The sequence below is a fragment of the Ruditapes philippinarum genome, unplaced genomic scaffold (assembly GCF_026571515.1).
Source record: "Ruditapes philippinarum isolate M1 unplaced genomic scaffold, ASM2657151v2 ctg434_1_1_1_1, whole genome shotgun sequence".
NCBI classification, from domain to species: domain Eukaryota; kingdom Metazoa; phylum Mollusca; class Bivalvia; order Venerida; family Veneridae; genus Ruditapes; species Ruditapes philippinarum.
The window spans coordinates 18,035-38,673 of NW_026862618.1; the positions used below are offsets into that span (position 1 = coordinate 18,035).

Genomic DNA, 20,639 nt, shown 5'->3' on the forward strand with positions numbered 1-20,639 from the left:
TATTCTATATAAGGAAAAAAACAAAGGGCCATAATTAGGTCAAATATTATTCAATCATAAAACCCTGACAATATGTGCCAGGGCACTTGATGACAAAGCTTCTGTGAAAGTTTGGTAAAAATCTGTTAGGAAATGTAGGAGGAGTTGCACACAGAAGAAATTGTTTACGCCCGCCCGTCCGCCTGCCCGCCCATCCGCCAACAAACCTCAATTTAATAACCAGTTTTACCCTTCGGAAAACCTGGTTAAATATCTGAGGTGGTATGCAAAAAGGGCATTATTCTGTCAAAATGCTTGCTAGAGTTACCTCTTCCTGACTACTGTTTGGGGCATGATGGTGAACAAGTGTGTAAAGTTTCAAAGCCATATGCCTATGGACTTATGAAAATATTTAAGGTGGTATGCAAACTTTAACCTAAATTCTAAGTCGAACACTATTGTAACAATATAAGCCTGTCACAAAAGCTTTTGATAGAGATTTGGGCATTATAGATATGCATATAGGAGATATGTTCTGGGCAATATCCGGAAATTATCTGGATATTTTATCTTTTCTAGTGACCTTGACCTTGCAAATATTAACCTTAATTACATGTGTCACACTTGAAGTCATGATAGTTATCATTTGTGTTACAATCCATGAATAAATGATAACTAAATGGTCCCCGTTTACAGACTTTGACCTCTCTATGTGACCTTGACTTTGGTAGCAGGGATCTGTATTATGTGCACAATAAGCCTCACAACGGTGAACATTTGTGACAAGTTACATTAAAATCTCCCGATGAATGTAGAAGTTCGGGTCCGAACAAGCATTTTTCAATGACCTTTAAGTGTGACCTTCACCTTTAACCTAGAGACCTGGTTCATGCACGTGACACTGCTTCTCATACTTAAGTGAACATTTCTATGAAGTTTCATTAAAATCCCACCATGCCTGGAGGAAATATGCTCTGGACAAAATTTCTATATTTTATCATCTTAAGTGACCTTGACCTTGCATTTATTAACCTGGTTCATGGTTCACACCAGTAGTTATGATAATGACCATTTGTGTTTCAATCTCTTTCATAAATGATAACTAAATGGTTCCAATCAAATTTTAATATTTTAATATCTGCACTTTGACCTCTATATGTGACCTTGATCTTGGCTGCAGGAACCTAAATTTTGCATGGAACCATTCGCCTCACAAAAGTGAACATTTGTGCCAAGTTATATTGAAATCCCTCTATTGCATGTAGAAGTTTTGCTCCGGACAAGTGTTTTTCAAAGACCTCTAAGTGTGACCTTGACCTTTGACCTAGATACCGGATTCATGCGTGCCACCTGACTTCTCATAGTGGTGAACATTTCTATGAAGTTTCATTGAAATTCCTCCATGCTTGTAGGAGATATGCTCTGGACAAAAATTGGATGCCAAAAAAAGCATATATCTATGGTCTTTGAAAATATTTGAGGTGGTACACAAACTTTAACATAAGTGGTTACACCGACGCCAGGGTGACTAGGGTAGCTCAACTTATTCTTATCAAATAGTCAAGCTAAAAAGTATGCTTCTCAATAATGTTATAGATAGAGCTGTAAAATTTTAAGTTGGTATCATAGGTATCTAAATGTTAGCTCAGATTGACGAAAAGAGGGCCAAACACATGAATGGATAAACAGCCAAACACACCCGTTCATTTTTTTTTCTTGCTGACTGAAGCTGATTGTCAATCCATTTAAGCTGGTTTGCAGGATCAGGCAGACCTTTGGTCAGCTTGTCTAGGTTATAGTAGAGATTGGTATTTAAGCCTAGTAGCTTGATCTTCTCAGATAAATGGGAACTGTAGTAACCACCTGAAAGGAATATAAATACAATTTTATATCATATTCTTTAAGACAGTAGATTTTCATAAATAAACATATATATGATATATATATACATGTATATATAGCTATGACTATACCTGTCATAGCTTATCGTTTTAATTTACTAGAACTTAAAAAACAAGAGTTACAGCAAGCAGGAGCCAAACTCAACTTTTTCATATTTCTTAAGTCAAACATATTGAAGGAAGAATATTAGAATAAAGAATTCTATAAGAGAAGTTAGTCCGGACATCACTTAAAAAAATTATTTAAAGGCCATAAATCATTAAAAATCATTAAACTGGAAAATGCTGACGATATGCACAACTACACTTGGTACTGATCATTCTTGTAAAGTTTGGATGAAAATGCACAAGTAGTTTCTAAGAAGTAGTCCGGACAAGCTTTTGTGTAGCTGGCAACACACTAAAAACTCCTTTTTTATTGAAGGGCCAAAAATCATTCAAGGGAAAAACGTACGTATTATGCTCAAGTACTTGAGCTACCAATCAATCCTATAAAGATTAATCGAAATGGCACAAATGGTATAAGATGATTAGTCCAAACAATCTTTATTAACTCCTTTTTGTGTCACCTCTAGCAGTGGTTACATATAGGCACTTCTCCGGCGTCATATAGGGATCACTTCTCCGGCGTCTGTCTGTCCATCTGTCTGTCCCTACAAACCCAGAGGTACTTGTGATACTAAGGAGAACAATGGGTAATAGTAAATTTTCTTTGATCCTATTCATCCGATTTACTTGTGTGTCTTTTTTTAAAACTTATGTGACTAAAAATGGCTAAAAAGATCACAGGAAATTTTAGTCACATAAGTACCATGTCGTAAGTACATCCGTCCGTTACAAAACTTGTCCGGATTACTTCTAAAACAACTGGTGCAATTTCATCCAAACTTTACAGGAATGATCAGTACCAAGTATAGTTGTGCATATTGTCAGCATTTTCCGGTTCAATGATTTTTGTCCGAGTAATGGCCCTTATAATTTTTAGCTTTAAAGTTTGTCAGGACTACTCCTCTTATACCTCTAATGTAATTTCAATGAAACTTTATAGGATTGATCTGTAGCTCAAGCCCTTGAGCATATTGCACAGGTTTTCCAGTTCAATGATTTTTGGCCGAGTTATGGCCCTTTAGTGAAAAAGGTGGTTTTTCTTGTGTGTTGCCAGATACACAAAAGCTTGTTCGAACTACTTCTCAAAAACAACTAGTGCAATTTCATCTAAACCAGTACCAAGTCTTGTTGTGCACATCATCGGCTTTTTATGGTTCAATGAATTTTGTTGGAGTTATGGCCTTTTTATAATTTTTTTTTTTTAAAGTTTGTCCGGACTACTCCTCTTATACCACTAATGCAATGTTAATGAAACTTTACAGAATTGATTAGTAGGTCAAGTACTTGTGCATATTACACATGTTTTCCGCTTGAATGATTTTTGGCCCAGTTATGGCCCTTGATTGAAAAGGATTTTAATAAAGTTGTCAGGACGTAACTACTCTTATACCATTAAATTGCAATTTCAATGAAACTTTACAGAATCGACTGGCAGGTCAAGTATTCATGCATAATAGTTTTTCGCTTGAATGATTTTCAGCTGATTTATCGCCCTTGAATAAAAGTGGTTTGCCCTGTTAATGATTTTTGGGTCTCCTGCTACTCTGAGTAGTGCAACATACGATTGGCTATCATGAGGCGACATATGTCATCACTGATGGCCTTGTTTTATTCAAGGGCCACTAGACCTATCATTGAAGGTGATTAATACCCCCACCAGCAACTTTGACTTTTTGAAAAAAAGTAAGTGAAGGAAACTTTGAACTCAACCTATGTAAATGAAGTATCAACTGAGTCAAAGAATTATTTCCATTAATTGCAATCCTAACTCGGGTCTTCATATAAGCTTAATATACACCAAGTTTGATTACAATATCTCATTCCTAACTCTAGATATTGTCCAGAATTTTTTTTTCTATTTTTAGTAATGGTGACCCTAACCTTGACCCCAGGGGGTCCAAATGCAATACCAACAGGGGTCTTCATAAATGTTGCTATACACCAAGATAGATTACAATATCTCATTCCTAACTCTAGTTATCATCCGGAAATCATTTTTCTATTTTTAGTAATGGTGACCTTGACCTTGACCCCATGGGGTCCAAATGCAATACCAACCAAGGTCTTCATATAAGCTGGCTTTACACCATGTTTGATTACAATACCTCATTTTTAACTCTAGTTATTGTCGGGAAACCATTTTTCTATTTTTAGTAATGGTGACCTTGACCTCCAATGGTCCAAATGCAGTACCAACCGGGGTCTTCAAAAAGGCTGCTTTTACACCAAGTTTGATTACAATTAATATCTAATTCCTTAATCTAGTTATTGTCGAGAAACTTTTTTCTATTTTAAGTAATGGTTACCTTGACGCCAGGGGGTCCAAATGCAATACCAACTGGGGTCTTCATATAAGCTTGCTAATCACCATGTATGATTACAATATCTCATTCCTAAGTTCCTAACTCTAGTTATTGTCCGAAAATAATTTTTCTATTTTTAGTATGGGTGACCTTGACCCCAGGGGGTCCAAATGCAATACCAACCAGGGTCTCCACATAAGGTTGCTATATACAAAGTTTGATTACAATACCTCATTTCAAACTCTAGACCAACAGACAAACTGACATCTATATACCCCCCCCCCCCCAAACTTTGTTTGTGGGGGTATAATAAAGCAACCAAAAATCATTCAAGCAAAAAACCTGTTCAATATGTGAAAGTAGTTGACCTCAGTAACAGACCAATCCTGACCATAACTGTCACAAAAATCATTGAACCATAAGTATTGAAGCTACTGATCAATACTGTAGTTTGATTAGTTTCATTTAAATTGCATTTAGAGTGGTATTAAGAGACTGAAAAATTATTAAAGGGCCATAACCCTGACAAAAATCAATGAACCAGAAAAATGCCAATCATATGCACAACTAGACTTGGTATTGACCATTCCTGTAAAGTTTGGACAAAAATTTGCAGCAGTAGTTTTTGAGGAATAGTCCCAGTAGTCAAGACAAGTTTTCTGATGTGGAGAAGTGATCCCTATATACTCTGTAAAGAGAACACAAAAAATAAAATGTAGGGTTATCTGTCCTCCAGAAATGGTGTCATATTTTGATAGTGAACATTTATATTAAGGTTTTAATGAATTACTTTGATAGTTACGTTACAAAAAGGTTAACCAGGACTAAAAATCTGAAAAAGGGACATAAATTTGCAAAAAATAATTTGAATATACACAATGTAATCTGCCATTTTGAATCCTTTCATGACAATAATCATGTATAACAAGTTTGAAGTGAATAGCTTTTATAGTTTTTTAAAAAAATATACCTAAATGAAAATATTAACTGACACCCACACCACACAAAAGGGTCATGACAATAGGTCCACATTTTTCTTTGAAAATGGAGCTTAAAAATTATAATGAGGAGAGTCATCATTCTTATGCACTGTATCTTCCTTAATTAGTTTGATCCACCTCAGAAGTTGACAGATACCCTCCAGACAAAAATTAACCATGAAAAATAAAGGACAATATTACTCGTTTTAATGTGCAGTACACTTCTGCTCAATGAGATATAACTACCATTGACTTTTCAAGATGATATCTCAAATATTTTTGGAGTTATAGTCTGGACAAAAATCAGCATGGAAAAAACAAAGGAAAATAACTTAATAATGAAGATAGTACAGTTATCACTATTGTGTCCTGCACACCACAATGAGATACACTTACCTGTGAAGATTCAAATTGATATCCCAAATACTTTTCCAGTCATGCTCCAGACAAAAAAGGCATGAAAAATATTAATGGACAATAACTCAATAATGATATTTACAAGCAATTATCATAGTATTGCAAGCAATCCATAAGTCCCCTACCGGTTAGAACCCCAGCAACACTCTGATGGGCCATTGGCCATTCAATTATATCATTGAATGAATGATTGACCTTAAATCTTTTGAGTTTTAAGTTTGTCTATATCATAGTAAAATAATGTGTTAAGTTTCCCTGCCTAGTAAGGAATTATAAACGTTAATACAATTGTGAGTTAATCAAAAGGTCCAGTTTACTCAGGATGAATAAGTATAACTAATGTTTCAACTTTTCTCTATTTTAAGTAAATTTGTTGGAAAAAATCTTTAAAAATAATCTCAGGAAACAGTTTTTATGAACAGACAGACTGAAGGAGACTCAAAAGTTAATTTTTTAAACATCCCTGTTATCAAAATATAACAATTTTTAAAGTGAAATACTTAAAGAGGAGATAACTCTTTGAAATAAAGATGCTAGATTTATGAACATTGTCATGCATACATGATGTGAGTGTAACAAAGAACATTTATTTTAAGTTTAAAGATACCATTTTAAGTCACAAAGAAGAAAAGTAAAAAAATACCAAGTTTCAAATATAACACTAATTAACATGTATAGTAACAAAGATTAAAAAAAAGAAAAAAATAATTATATAATGTAGGTGTTGATAATGAATGTTTATTTTGAATTTGAAGTAAATCCATGAAGAAATAAGAAAGTTACAGAATGAATAAGAATAATTCAAAAGTTAAGGAGGAGATAATTCTGGAACTGTGGATTCTAGACTTATAAACCTTGTCATATTAGTATGATGTGGGAGTTTAAAGTACATGTAAATCCTATAAGGAATGAAAAAGTTGGAATAAAAAATACAAATTTCTTGGAAAAAAATCTAAGTTCAAGGGGGACATAATTCTGGAAATAGTCTTGCTAGAGTATTGGACCTTCTCACAAATGTTGAATGACAAGAGCCATGTCAACATTGCCTTCCCCCGCCGAATGTGTTTACTCATTGGAAGAATGTATATTATAGTAGAGCAGAATAATTCCATTTTAAGAGGTCTTTTGGTAATGAAAACTGATGGCTGAAGTGATTACAGATTTGAAATCTATGTGAATACTGATGGCTGAATATAACAAAGGGCAATAACTGAAAAATAATGCAGGGTAGGTTATCATTCTTGTGTGCTGCACCCCTCCTCAGTAAGATCTATCCACCTATGAAGTTTCAAGTTATACCTCAAATACTTTTTGAGTTATGCGCTCCACTCAGGTGAAAAAGTTAAACACAAATGCCCCGGCTCAGATTCTTGTCAGTAACAATATTTAAAATAAAGGCTGCATGGGCAAAAGTGTAAAAAATCTATTTTTAGCACTGGTGATCTTGACCCAACTGACCCCTACCTCCATCCAAATGAGAATACCTCAATTTTATGTTCCTACAAAATATACAAGACATCTGTCGATAGAATAAGGTTAATACACCTGTAAAAAGTGTAAAAAATCTATTTCCTACCAATTATAATACAAATCTGTCAATAAATAAAGGCTGTATGAGCAAAAGTGTAAAAAAATCTATTTTAAGCACTGGTGACCTTGACCCAACTGACCCCTACCTCCATCCAAATGAGAATACCTCAATTTTATGTTCCTACAAAATATACAAGACATCTGTTGATAGAATAAGGTTAATACACCTGTAAAAAGTGTAAAAAATCTATTTTTGACATTAGTGACCTTGACCCAAATAACCTTACTAATGGAAAAGGTAGAGTACCTCCCTTGGTATGACTATTATAAACATGAAAGACATTAACTTAAAAATAAAGGCTGTATGAGCAGAAATGTTTAGATTAATTTTTTTACACAAGTGACCTTGACCTAGAGACGCCTAACGCCACAAAAAATTAGAGGACCGTTAAAGGTATCCACCTACCAAATATGAAAGATATCATTAAATAAATTAAGTAATTAGGTGAAATATTTTGATAAATCCAACTTGGCAGAACAGGTTAACCATACAAGGCCCTATTTTCAAAGTGATAAAAAGAGAAATTACTGGGAAAATGGATGGCACATTTATATAACTTGGCAATATCATGTACATTGTATTGATAAGTAAGTGTGAAAATTATTAAGCCATTAGTTCAGACAGAACATAAGATATTTCCAACTTGCCGGTTTAGGTTAACCATTATTCACTTTCTAAGTGCTGAAAAGGGTCATAACTTGGTGCAAATGGAAGCCATAGTTATGTCACTTGCCCAGATCATATACTTTGTATGGATTAGTAAGTGTGTAAATTATGAAGCCATTGGTACAGGTAGAACTTAAGAAAAATCCAACTTGCCGTTCTAAGTTAACCTTGTACGGACAGACGGACGGACCGACAGACGGACCGCCGGTTCAATTACTATATGCCGGGGGGCATAATAACAAAGGGAAATAACTCAAATTTATGCAGGGTAGAGTTATCATTCTTGTGCACTGCACTCCTCCTCAATGAGATCCATCCACCTATGAAGTTTCAAGTTGATACCTCAAATACTTTTTGAGATAAGCTCCCGACAAAATAGTATGAAAAAGAACAAAGGGCAATAACTCAAAAATTGTATAGGGAAGAGTTATCATTCTTGTGCACAGCATTCCTCCAGAATAAGATCTATCCACCTATGACATTTCATGTTGACATCTCAAACACTTTTGAATTATGCTCCACTCGGGTGAAAAATTAGGTATGAAAAATAACAAAGGGCAATAACTCAAAAATAATGAAAGGATGAGTTATCATTCTTGTGCACTGCACACCTCCTGAGTGAGATCTATGCACCTATGAAGTTTCATGTTGATATCTCAAAGGCTTTTTGAGTTATGCTCTGGACAAAAATTAATTTTGAAAAATAACAAAGGGAAATAACTAAAAAATTATGCAGGGTAGAGTTATCATTCTTGTGCACTGTACTCCTCCTCAATGAGATCCATCCACCTATGAAGTTTCAAGTTGATACCTCAAATACTTTTTGAGTTAAGCTCCGGACAAAATAGTATGAAAAAGAACAAAGGGCAATAACTCAAAAATTATATAGGGAAGAGTTATCATTCTTGTGCACAGCAGTCCTCCTAAATGAGATCTATCCACCTATGACATTTCATGTTGATATCTCAGACACTTTTGAATTATGCTCCACTCGGGTGAAAAATTAGGTATGAAAAATAACAAAGGGCAATAACTCAAAAATAATGAAAGGATGAGTTATCATTCTTGTGCACTGCACACCTCCTGAGTGAGATCTATGCACCTATGAAGTTTCATGTTGATATCTCAAAGGCTTTTTGAGTTATGCTCTGGACAAAAATTAATTTTGAAAAATAACAAAGGGAAATAACTAAAAAATTATGCAGGGTAGAGTTATCATTCTTGTGCACTGTACTCCTCCTCAATGAGATCCATCCACCTATGAAGTTTCAAGTTGATACCTCAAATACTTTTTGAGTTAAGCTCCGGACAAAATAGTATGAAAAAGAACAAAGGGCAATAACTCAAAAATTATATAGGGAAGAGTTATCATTCTTGTGCACAGCAGTCCTCCTAAATGAGATCTATCCACCTATGACATTTCATGTTGATATCTCAAACACTTTTTGAGTTATGCTCCACTCAGGTGAAAAAATATGTATGAAAAATAACAAAGGGCAATAACTCAAACATTATGAAGGTAGAGTTATCATTCTTGTACACTGCACACCTCCTGAGTGAGATCTTTGCACCTATGAAGTTTCATGTTGATATCTCAAAGGCATTTTTAGTTATGCTCTGGACAAAGATTAATTTTGAAAAATAACAAAGGGCAATAACTCAAAAATTATGCAGGGTAGAGTTATCATTCTTGTGCACTGCACTCCTCCTCGATGAGGTCTATCCACCTATGAAGTTTCAAGTTGATACCTCAAACGGCCTTTTTGAGATATGCTCCGGACAAAAATATTGGACGGCATAAAACATCATAATAAGAAACATTATATGGAGTTTGAAGTAGATACATTAAGAACTAAAGAAGTTATTTTAAAAAAAAAAACTCATTTTTTTCATGAAAAGGGAGGTAATTTTGATAATTTTTAAGCTAGAGTTGTCACATATGATGTGGTGGATGACCAGAAACTAATATTTAAAGTTTGAAGTAAATACCTTAAGAAATAAAGTGAAAAAGCGTAAAAACTAGAATCAGAAATCTTGAAATTCAGTCTATTTGTTGCCATAGCAACCAGAATTTTCAACATAGGAAGAAAAGAAAAAGATGTGCATAGTGCATAATCTCCAGATTGCCGTATACCAAGTTTCATAAAAATATTTTCAGTACTTTTCGCGTTATCGCGGGATCCAGTTTATGTGTTAAATTTGCCATATTTTCAGTATATTTATTGCCATAGCAACCAGAATTTTCAACATAGGTAGAAAAGAAAAGGACGTGCATAATCTCCATACTGCCATTTATCCATATACCAAGTTTTATAAAAATATTTTCAGTACTTTTCGTGTTATCGCAGGATCCAGTTTTGTGGACGGACAGATTGAAGAACTGACAGAAAGACAGACAGACAGAGGGTAAACCTAAAGTCCCCTCCAGTTCAACCGGTAGGGGACTAATAACAAGATGGCTATGATGGCCCTGAAATAGCTCACCTGTATATAGGCCCCTGGGCCAAGGCCAATTTTAAACCAGAGGCTTTTATTTGATCAAACTTGGTAGACATTCACTAGAAGATATTTCATGCTTAGTACCAACACTCTAGCTCTTTGGGTTTTTATATGAAGATATTTAAGTTTTTACTATATACATATAAGGAAAATCAATGACCCCCGGGCAGGGGCCAATTTAAACCTGCTAAATATCTTAGCTCTAGCTCTTTGGGGTTTTTACAGAAGATTTTTTAAGTTTTTACTAAAAACACAAAGGGAAAAACAATGACCCCCTGGGGCGGGGCTAGTTTTGACCCCAGGGCTTTTATTTGAACAAACTTGGAAGAAACCCACTAGAAGATGTTTCATGTTTAATATCTAAGCTCTAGCTATTTTTTTTTTTTTAAAAAGGATATTTTAAGTTTTGACTATATATACAAGTAAGGAAAATAAATGACCCCCCGGGGCGGGGCCAATTTTGACCTCAGGGCATTTATTTGAACAAACTTGGTAGACACTGACTAGAGGATGTTTCAGGCTTAATATCTAAGCTCTAGCTATTTGGGTTTTTTAAAAGAAGATTTTTTAAGTTTTTATTATATACAAATAAGGAAAATCAATGACCCCCCGGGGCGGGCCAATTTTGACCCCAGGGCATTTATTTGAACAAACTTGGTAGACACTGACTAGATGATGTTTCATGCTTAATATTTAAGCTCTAGCTCTTTCAGTTTTCTAAAAGAAGGTATTTTAAGTTTTTTCTTTCGGTTGCCATGGCAACCAGAGTTCTGCTTGGAATTAAATTCTTTGCACAATTTTTAAAGTTGACAACCAAAGGAACATTCCTGTGAAGTTTGGATGAATTTGGCTTAGAGGTTTATGAGGAGATGTCGTTTAAAGTAAAAGTTTACGGACGGACGACAGACGGACGCCGGACGAAAATCGATCACAAAAGCTCACCATGTCACTTTGTGACAGGTGAGCTAAAAACTAGAAATGTGTCCACAGGACATTGATACCCCACATTTCACTGTTATGTCAGGCTACTCAGACATACAGCAGGACAGTATTACAGATGGACAGAAAAAAGAAATACTACTTTGCTGAAGCAGTATAATATATTAGTTTTGCTTTCAAAAGGAAACAAACAGTCCATTTATAAAATTTCACTATCAAAATAATTATACTTGAAATTAGAACTTAGAAGCAAACAAATACAGAGTCTGGCCAATCCTAGGCTGATGGCCCAATAATAGTGTCACATAATTCTTGTGATGACTTAACCAGTAGCTTTTGAGATAGGTGCAAAAAAATTTACCATTCATAAACTGCTTGCTCTCATTCTGTCCTAATACTGCACGCCAGCCGCTTACATCTAATATATCCTTGTAATATTTTGTGTCTTCTACATCATAGGGCATCATATTGGAGGGATATGGGTCATGGTTTCCGAGCACTGGATAGATTGTTGTGTTTTGGAACACTGACATAAGCTCTGCTGTAACATTTCCAATTAACATGAAGACTTTGTCAAGATCTAGATCCTTTTCATTCACATGGGGAACACTGTCTCTGTAAATATGCATATACTATTAGCTGTTTGTTACGTAAAATCAATGTATATTTGTCAATGAAATTTGCCAAATGAATTGCTCACCCAAGATACATTGCTAGAAATAATAAAAATTTTCAATGTTAAAGTCAGTAATGTTTATCATTTTTACCCAAGCTACTAAATTTTTAAAATATTTAATGATGTCTGCTACGAAATACTTCATAACAAATACAGTTAAAAACCCTCAATTAAAATGACCATTGGAACTTTTAACAGCGGGGTCAGATTTCAGTTGTGGATATTCCTATCATTGCTTACATACTTTATGACCATGGTTTATTTCTGTCATTTTGTATGGATAAACAATATGTATCTTAACCTGTAAATACAATATAAACAAGATATGTTTGTAAAACATGTATGCACCTTTCCGCAGCCAATTAGTCATATCGCCAGGTTATTGTGACTTAAACTTTTGACCTTATTGACAGTGACGAAAGGGGTTATCTACTGGTCATAGAAGGTCAAGGGTCCATGGGTTCTTGAGTTATTGATAGGAAACTGTCAATGTCAATGTGACCTTAACCTTTGACCCCCCAATACTGGCCAAGACCAATACACCTTTGCAGTTTGTGGGCCAGGGCCCATGGGTTTTATTGCATAGTTATTGATCCGAAACCGTTTTTGACTACAATGTCAATATGACCATGACCTTTGACCCCTTGACCTTTGACATCAAAATCAATAAGGGTCATCTACAGGCCAAGACTAATGCACCGGCAAACAGCCGATGGAATGTCAAGTTATTGATCAGAAACTGTTTTTATCTTCAAGGTCAATGTGACCTTAACCTTTGACCCCCCAATACTGGCCAAGACCAATACACCTTTGCAGTTTGTGGGCCAGGGCCCATGGGTTTTATTAGTTATTGATCCGAAACTGTTTTTGACTACAATGTCAATATGACCTTGACCTTTGACCCCTTGACCTTTGACATCAAAATCAATAAGGGTCATCTACAGGCCAAGACTAATGCACCGGCAAACAGCCGATGGAATGTCAAGTTATTGATCAGAAACTGTTTTTATCTTCAAGGTCAATGTGACCTTGACCTTTGACCCCTTGACCTCAAAATCAATAGAAGTCATCTACTGGCCAAGACTAATGCACCTATGCAGTTTGAGGGCCAAGGGCCCATGCATAGTAAAGTTATTGATCAGAAACTGTTTTAAACTACAACATCAATGTGACCTTGACCTTTGACCCCTTAACCCAAAAATCAATGGCCAAGACCAATGCACCTGTGAAGTTTGAAAGTCAAAGTCTCATGAGTTGTTGAGTTATTAATTGGAAATTTGACATTGACCTTTGACCTTAAGACAATAGGGGTCATCTTCTGGACATGAACAATCCCCATACCAAGCTTGAAGTTCCAAGGCCTAAGCATTCTTTAGTTATTGATCGGAAACCATGCATGTTAATCTGATGAGAGAAAATCATATTTCTGAAGAAATTTAATATTAAATTCTCCTTGGTTTGATTTCAATATTAATTATTACATGATGCACGTAATTCACCTATCAAACAAGAGAGCTGGTTGAACCAGGTGATGCTCCCCGTATAGGTTTTGGACACAGGAAGGTATACCTCTTGTAGTGTCAGTTATGTAACAGATAAAGTTCAAAGTGTAAAAACAACCAAAATGTTGCGCGGCACACATTGTCTCAATATGGTGATCATTTCTGTGAAATCGACTCCAAATAATCAAGTTATGGGCTGGACACGATTTTGCTGCATATTGGTCATGCTGTGACCTTGACCTTCAAGGTAGCGACCCATATGTTGCGCACGACACTTTGTCTCAATATGGTGATCATTTCTGTGAAATAGTTGTAAAATCTGACTTCAAATAACTTCTTATGGGCCAGACACTATTTTGCTGCCAGGTCATGCTGTGACCTTGACCTTCAAGGTAGTGACCAAATGTTGCGCGCAACACGTTGTCTAAATATGTTGATCATCTCTGTGAAATAGTTGTAAAATCTGACTTCAAATAACTTCTTATGGGCCGAACACAATTTTGCTGCAAGGTCATGCTGTGACCTAACCTTCAAGGTAGCGACCCAAATATTGCGGGCGACACGTCGTCTCAATATGGTGATCATTTCTGTGAAAAAGTTGTAAAATCCGACTTCAAATTACGAAGTTATGGACCGAAACAAGAATACAAATGTAAGGAAGTCCGGATGGACTGATGGACGGACATCCTTACATTTGTATTCTTGTTGGGTATTTTACTGTGTAAAAAAGTACCCAACAATACATCAAAATTCATTAAAAATACAAAAAAATACATACGGAATGAGTAGGATTTGTAGTTGTTGGGTTAAATTTAGTACCCAACGATTATATCCTCTCGTGCGGACGCACGGACAACCCGGCGACTATAATGCTCCCCCGAAATTTTTCAGGGAGCATAATAAGAAATGAAATCTTTACAAAATAAAATGTGCTGAAAGCAACATCAAACCACTCTTAAATTTACTTTCTCGCCTTATTTCATACAATAACCCAATATTTAAACAGTTTTCAAGTGTCGTCAAGAGCATTCAAGCACTGAGATTTTAAACAAATTTAAGATCAAGGTAATGTCTGGCAATATTGACCTTAGACATTTGAATATTCAATGACCTAAATATATCAGTAATTGTCGGATTCTGAAGTATATCATACAGATTTTAAAATATGGCATAACCATACGATGATAGTTATTCTTGGTTTATGTATAACTTAAAGTTACCGGAACAACACTTGTGTAACTTGTCTCAGTGATAAGGTGTTAAGACTTTTAGTTTCAAAGTGAAGACTGTATACTATAGGTCCAAATCTTAATGAAACTTTACTTTTTTATGTGTGTGTGTTGTTTTTTTTTAATTATATTTTGCAAATCTAATACTCAATTTGTGTGCATGCCAATCAACCATTGTAAGACTGTACAAATTGAAATTATGAAACTTTACAAATATACATCTATATATCAAAGTTATGATTTTTTCATAGAAAAGACATAAGAAATTAAAGAAATGATTCATCCATTAATACTGCATTTAATTAAAAAATAATTAAAGAAATCTGAAAAAAAAGTTTCTTGAGGATTTGAACTTGCAACTTCACGATTACTATGCTGTCACACTTACCACTAGGCCACTTACTGCTATGCCATCGGGAAGTTAGTATAAAATAAAGTATCGGCAACATTCCTATCATTAAAAATCAATTAGTGAATTGTAAAAATTATGGAAAATAATGAAACATTTAGAGGGCCATGATGGCCCTGAAGTCGCTCACCTGTATATAGGCCCACAGAGCGAGGCCAGTTTAAACCCCAGGGCTTTTATTTGAACAAAATTGGTAGACACCCATTAGAAGATGTTTCATGCTAAACATCTAAGGTCTAGCTCGTTGAGTTTTTTAAAAAAAGATTTTTTAAGTTTTTACTATACACATATAGTTAAAAGCAATGACATCCCTAGGGCGGGCCAGTTTTGACCCCAGGGCTTTTATTTGAACAAATTTTGAAGACACTAGAAGGTGTTTCATGCTTAATATCTAAACTCTAGCTATTTGTTTTTATTCAAAGAAGATTTTTAAGTTTTTGCTATACACATATAAGGAAAATTAATGTCCCCCGGGGCAGGGCCAATTTTGACCCTAGGGCTTTTATTTGAACAAACTTTGAAGACACTAACTGGAAGATGTTTCATGCTTAATATCTAAACTCTAGCTATTTGGGTTTTTTCAAAGAAGATTTTTTTAAAAAGCTTTTGCAATACACATATAAGGAAAATCAATGACCCCCCGGGACAGGGCCAATTTTAACCCCAGGGCTCTTATTTGAACAAATTTGGTAGACACCCATTAGAACATCTTTCATGCTAAGTATCTTAGCTCTAGCTCTTTGGGTTCTCTAAAAGAAGTTTTTTAAGTTTTTACTATATGCATATAGGGAAAATCAATGACCCCCTGGGGGGCCAATTTTGACCCCAGGGCTTTTATTTGAACAAACTTGATAGACACTCATTAGAAGATGTTTCATGCTAAATATCTTAGCTCTAGCTCTTTGGGTTCTTTAAAAGAAGATTTTATAAGTTTTTACTATATGCATATAGGGAAAATCAATGACCCCCTGGGGCGGGGCCAATTTTGACCCCAGGGCTTTTATTTGAACAAACTTGGTAGCCACCCATTAGAAGATGTTTCATGCTAAATATCTTAGCTCTAGCTCTTTAGGTTCTTTAAAAGTAGATTTTTTAAGTTTTCTCTATATGCATATAGGGAAAATCAATGACCCCCTGGGGCGGGGCCAATTTTGACCCCAGGGCTTTTATTTGAACAAACTTGATAGACACTCACTAGAAGATGTTTCATGCCAAATATCTAAGCTCTACCTCTTTGAGTTTTTTAAAAGAAGATATTTTAAGTTTTTTCTATCGGAGTTCTGCATGGAATTAAATTCTTTGAACAATTTTTAAAGGTGATCACCAAAGGAACATTCCTGTGAAGTTTGGATGAAATTGGCTCATTGGTTTATGAGAAGATGTCATTTAAAGTAAAAGTTTACAGACGACGGACGGACGCCGGACGGACACCGGACGAAAAGCGATCACAAAAGCCCACCCTGTCACTTTGTGACAGGTGAGCTAAAAAGCTTCCAAAATTCAATGAGTCTCAGGTTAATATTGCCAAACAATAGGTGTTTACTTTAATATCACTGGTCTCAATAGTAGGGTCAAATACTAGTAGACAATAAAACACAAACCTCCAGGGACTGAATCTGGTGGTCTTAAAAGTGGATAAGTGGGGAAGGTCTTAAATCTGGATCATGTTACCATGTAACATAAAGAACAGAAAATTCAGTTCTTTTAAAAAAAATGGTCTTAATAGTGGAGTGGTCTTAATTCTGGGGTGGTCTTAAGTAGGGTAATTCTACTGTACATGTAACTAATCTCTTAGCACTGAAATTTCACACAAGAAATCTTATTTTAATTTGTTTTACTATGTAAGTTTATATAATCTAAATGTACCACAGGCAAAAAAACCAATTTTGACCCAAGGGGATGATTTATACTTTGGTAGAGGACCATTAGGTCTTGCTACATGCAAAATATCTAAACTCGAGGCATTTTAATTGCATTTTTACTATACAAGACTAGGTAAACTAAGGGAACCAAGGATGGGATCATCTTTTACCCGAGGGTCATAACATTCAATGCTACATGCCAATGCTCTTGTTATTGCAGTTTCACAAAAAAATGTCTTAAATTTGTTTTCCTCTATAGGTGACCCCTGAAGTGGGACTTTTTTTACGATTAAGAAGATCACAAGGTGATGCAACATAACAAATATCTAAGGTCTGGGCATTGTTGTTTCTGAGACTTAGAATTTTCAAAGTCCATTTGTAGCTACTGTGACCTACTTATGCCTCAAACTGAAACAGTTTAAAACTTTTGTAAAGGACAATCTAAGTTAACCATTCTTGTAAGGTTTGGTCAAAATCCATCAAGTGGTTAAGGAGAAGATGTTGTTTAAAGGAATTGTGGATGGACATTGAACAACAGATGACAGATACTAAGAATACTGCCATTACAAAAGTTCACTTGTGGGTGAGCTTAAAATGTGTTTATATACATAAAAACAAACCAAATCATGCCATCCTTAAGAGTTTATATTGAAGCAGAAGTATAAAGTGGTGACAATTTACCTCTGTGCAATTTATAAGCCAAAGAGATGCTTTTTATACTGAAATTTAGATCACTGTACAGGTGCCAATGTCAGACATAACCTGTACAGTAAGCTAGTTTTTAATTTAAAGATCTCATTGTGTATTTTCAATGTATATATGGAGTCTCACCCTGTCCAGATGATAAAATCTGGGTTTGGTTGGATTTTGTACATTGCCTGTACAGCTGAGGTGATCAGTTGCCATGGAGAATCACACAGATAGTTTCCATAGTTACCAATCAAGTTTGGTGAACTACTGTTCCCTTTATGGCACATGTTGTCAGGGTCACCTGATGTACTATAATTGGCATCATAATGGAAATCTGTTACTTGCCAAAAGTAGCCTGAAGTAAAAAAAAAAGAAACATTATAAGCAGGTTAGCCTAATCATCAGCATAACACTTTGTTACAAGTTTTGCATGCAACATCATATTTTATAAACCACTAATGATATCTGCTTTTAACTTCACATATTTATTGGAGACAATAATAGGAGGTAACTTTCCAAGGCCCATAATTCTAGCATGGCCCTTCTTGAACTTCTGGCCCCGAATTCACAAAGATTTAAGGTTGTCAGGATCAAATTTAAAAACTCAAATATTCTGTATTGTTTTATCCTCATAGATTAAATATTTAATAATGACTTAATACAATTGGACTTGAAATGGCATTTTTATGAAATTTTAGAATAAATTTATTGTTATTTTTGCAACATGCTGGCATTTTACTGTTGATCCAAATATTGATCTTGATCAGAAAACTGATCCTTATTTTGATCCTATTATCACTGCGGTATTATACCGTACCACGGATATTGCTCAATATTATGAGGACTTTCATCCTATTTCGCGACTTTGAACGAGGAAAGAAGGTAAGTTCAGTGACGATATTTAGTCATTTTGAATTGGTTTGATATAAATTTTATAGAAAACAAGAACGTGTTTGTTAAACACATTTAATGTCCCCGGCTCCGATTCTTGTCAGTAGCAATATTTCAAAAAATGTTTACCCATTCACTCAGTTATGGACAGAAACATTGCCAAAAATTGTAAACACATTTTAGTTATATAGCTTGACAGAGTCATGGCATTTTGTAATTGTGAAATATATAAGTTGCCAAGTCATTGCTATGACTTGTGAAGTGATAAATATTCAACTTTATCAAATATATATAAATGTAAGAAATCTATACTTGGTACCCTTGACCTTGACCCACTGACACCTATAGAATATCATGCAAGTTATCTTCCTACCAAATATGAAATAAACCTGTCAATAAATAAAGGCTGTATGGGCAAAAATGTTAAAATCTATTTTGAGCATTGATGACCTTGACCAAACTAACCCCTAACTCCATCCAAAGGAAGAATACCACGCAAGTTATCTTCCAACCAAATATGAAATAAATCTGTCAATAAATAAAGGCTGTATGGGCAAAATTGTAAAACTCCATTTTTAGCACTTGCGACCTTGACCCAACTGACCCCTAACTCCATCCAAAGTAAGAATAACATGCAAGTTATCTTCCTACCAAATATGAAATATATCTGTCAATAAATAAAGGCTGTATGGGCAAAAGTGTAAAAATCTATTTTAAGCATTAGTGACATTGACACACTGACCCCTAACTCAATCAAAAGGAAGAATACCATGCAAGTTATCTTCCTATCAAATATGAAATACACCTGTCAATAAATAAAGCCTGTATGGGCAAGTGTAAAAATCTATTTTTAGCACAAGTGAACTTGACCCACTGATCCCTACCCAAATCAAAAGGATGAATACCATGCAAGTTATCTTCCTACCAAATATGAAATATATCTGTCAATAAATAAAGGCTGTATGAGCAAAAGTGTAAAAATCTATTTTTAGCACCGGTGACTTTGACCCAACTGACCACTAACTCCATCAAATTTTATGTTCCTATCAATTATAAATGGCATCTGTCTTATGATAGAATATGGTTAATACACCTGTAAAAATGTAAAAATCTATTTTTAACATTGGTGACCTTGACATTGGTGACATTGACCTTGACCCAAATGACTGCTTACTATACCCAAAGAAGGAGGACCTCCCTTGGCATGTTTGTATTAAACATGAAAGACATCAACCAAAAAATAAAGGCAGTACGAGCAAAAATGTTTAAATTTATTTTCTAAACCAGTGACCTTGACTTTGACCCTAGAGACCACTTACTCCACAAAAAATTAGAGGACCATTAAAGGTATCCACCTACCAAATATGCAAGATATCATTAAATAAATTAAGCAATTAAGAGAAATTTACGATAAATCCAACTTGTCGGAATAGGTTAACCATACAAGGCCCTATTTTCAAAGTGAAAAAAGGGAAATAACTGGGAAATATGGATGACACAGTTACATAACTTGGCAATATCATGTACTTTGTATTGATAAGTAAGTGTGGAAATTATGAAGCCATTAGTATAGATAGAACTTAAGATATTTCCAACTTGCCGTTTTAGGTTAACCATGATTCATTTTCTAAGTGCTGAAAAGGGCAATAACTTGGTAAATATGGAAGCCATAGTTATGTAACTTGACCAGATCATGTACTTTGTATTGATTAGTAAGTGTGTAAACTAAGAAGCCTAAAAAAATTGGTACAGGTAGAACTTAAGAAAAATCCAACTTGCCGTTCTAGGTTAACCTCGTACGGACGGACAGAAGTTCTCACAGGACAGTGATTATGTGGCTACTCTATTGTTCTCTCTATTGTTCTTTTTAGCCACACAAAGAAAATAGCCACATAAAAGCATTACGGAATGAATGACATCAAAGAGAAAGAACAGTTACCTATTGTCCCTCTAGCCACATAATTACTCTCCTGTGAGTGCGGACAGACAGACGGACG

At 35.0% G+C, this 20,639-nt stretch overlaps 1 protein-coding gene across 1 annotated transcript in view; it reads right to left on the reverse strand.

Moving 5' to 3' along the window:
* Positions 1–20,639, reverse strand: part of LOC132719603 (acid sphingomyelinase-like phosphodiesterase 3b) — a 37,913-nt gene that overhangs the window by 7,603 nt on the left and 9,671 nt on the right. The window contains exons 2-4 of the mRNA XM_060703394.1: positions 17,893–18,106; positions 11,745–11,998; positions 1,679–1,842 (exon numbers count right to left, since the gene is read on the reverse strand). Coding sequence (XP_060559377.1) covers positions 1,679–1,842; positions 11,745–11,998; positions 17,893–18,106 — 632 coding nt within the window. The remainder of the gene's footprint in view (positions 1–1,678; positions 1,843–11,744; positions 11,999–17,892; positions 18,107–20,639) is intronic.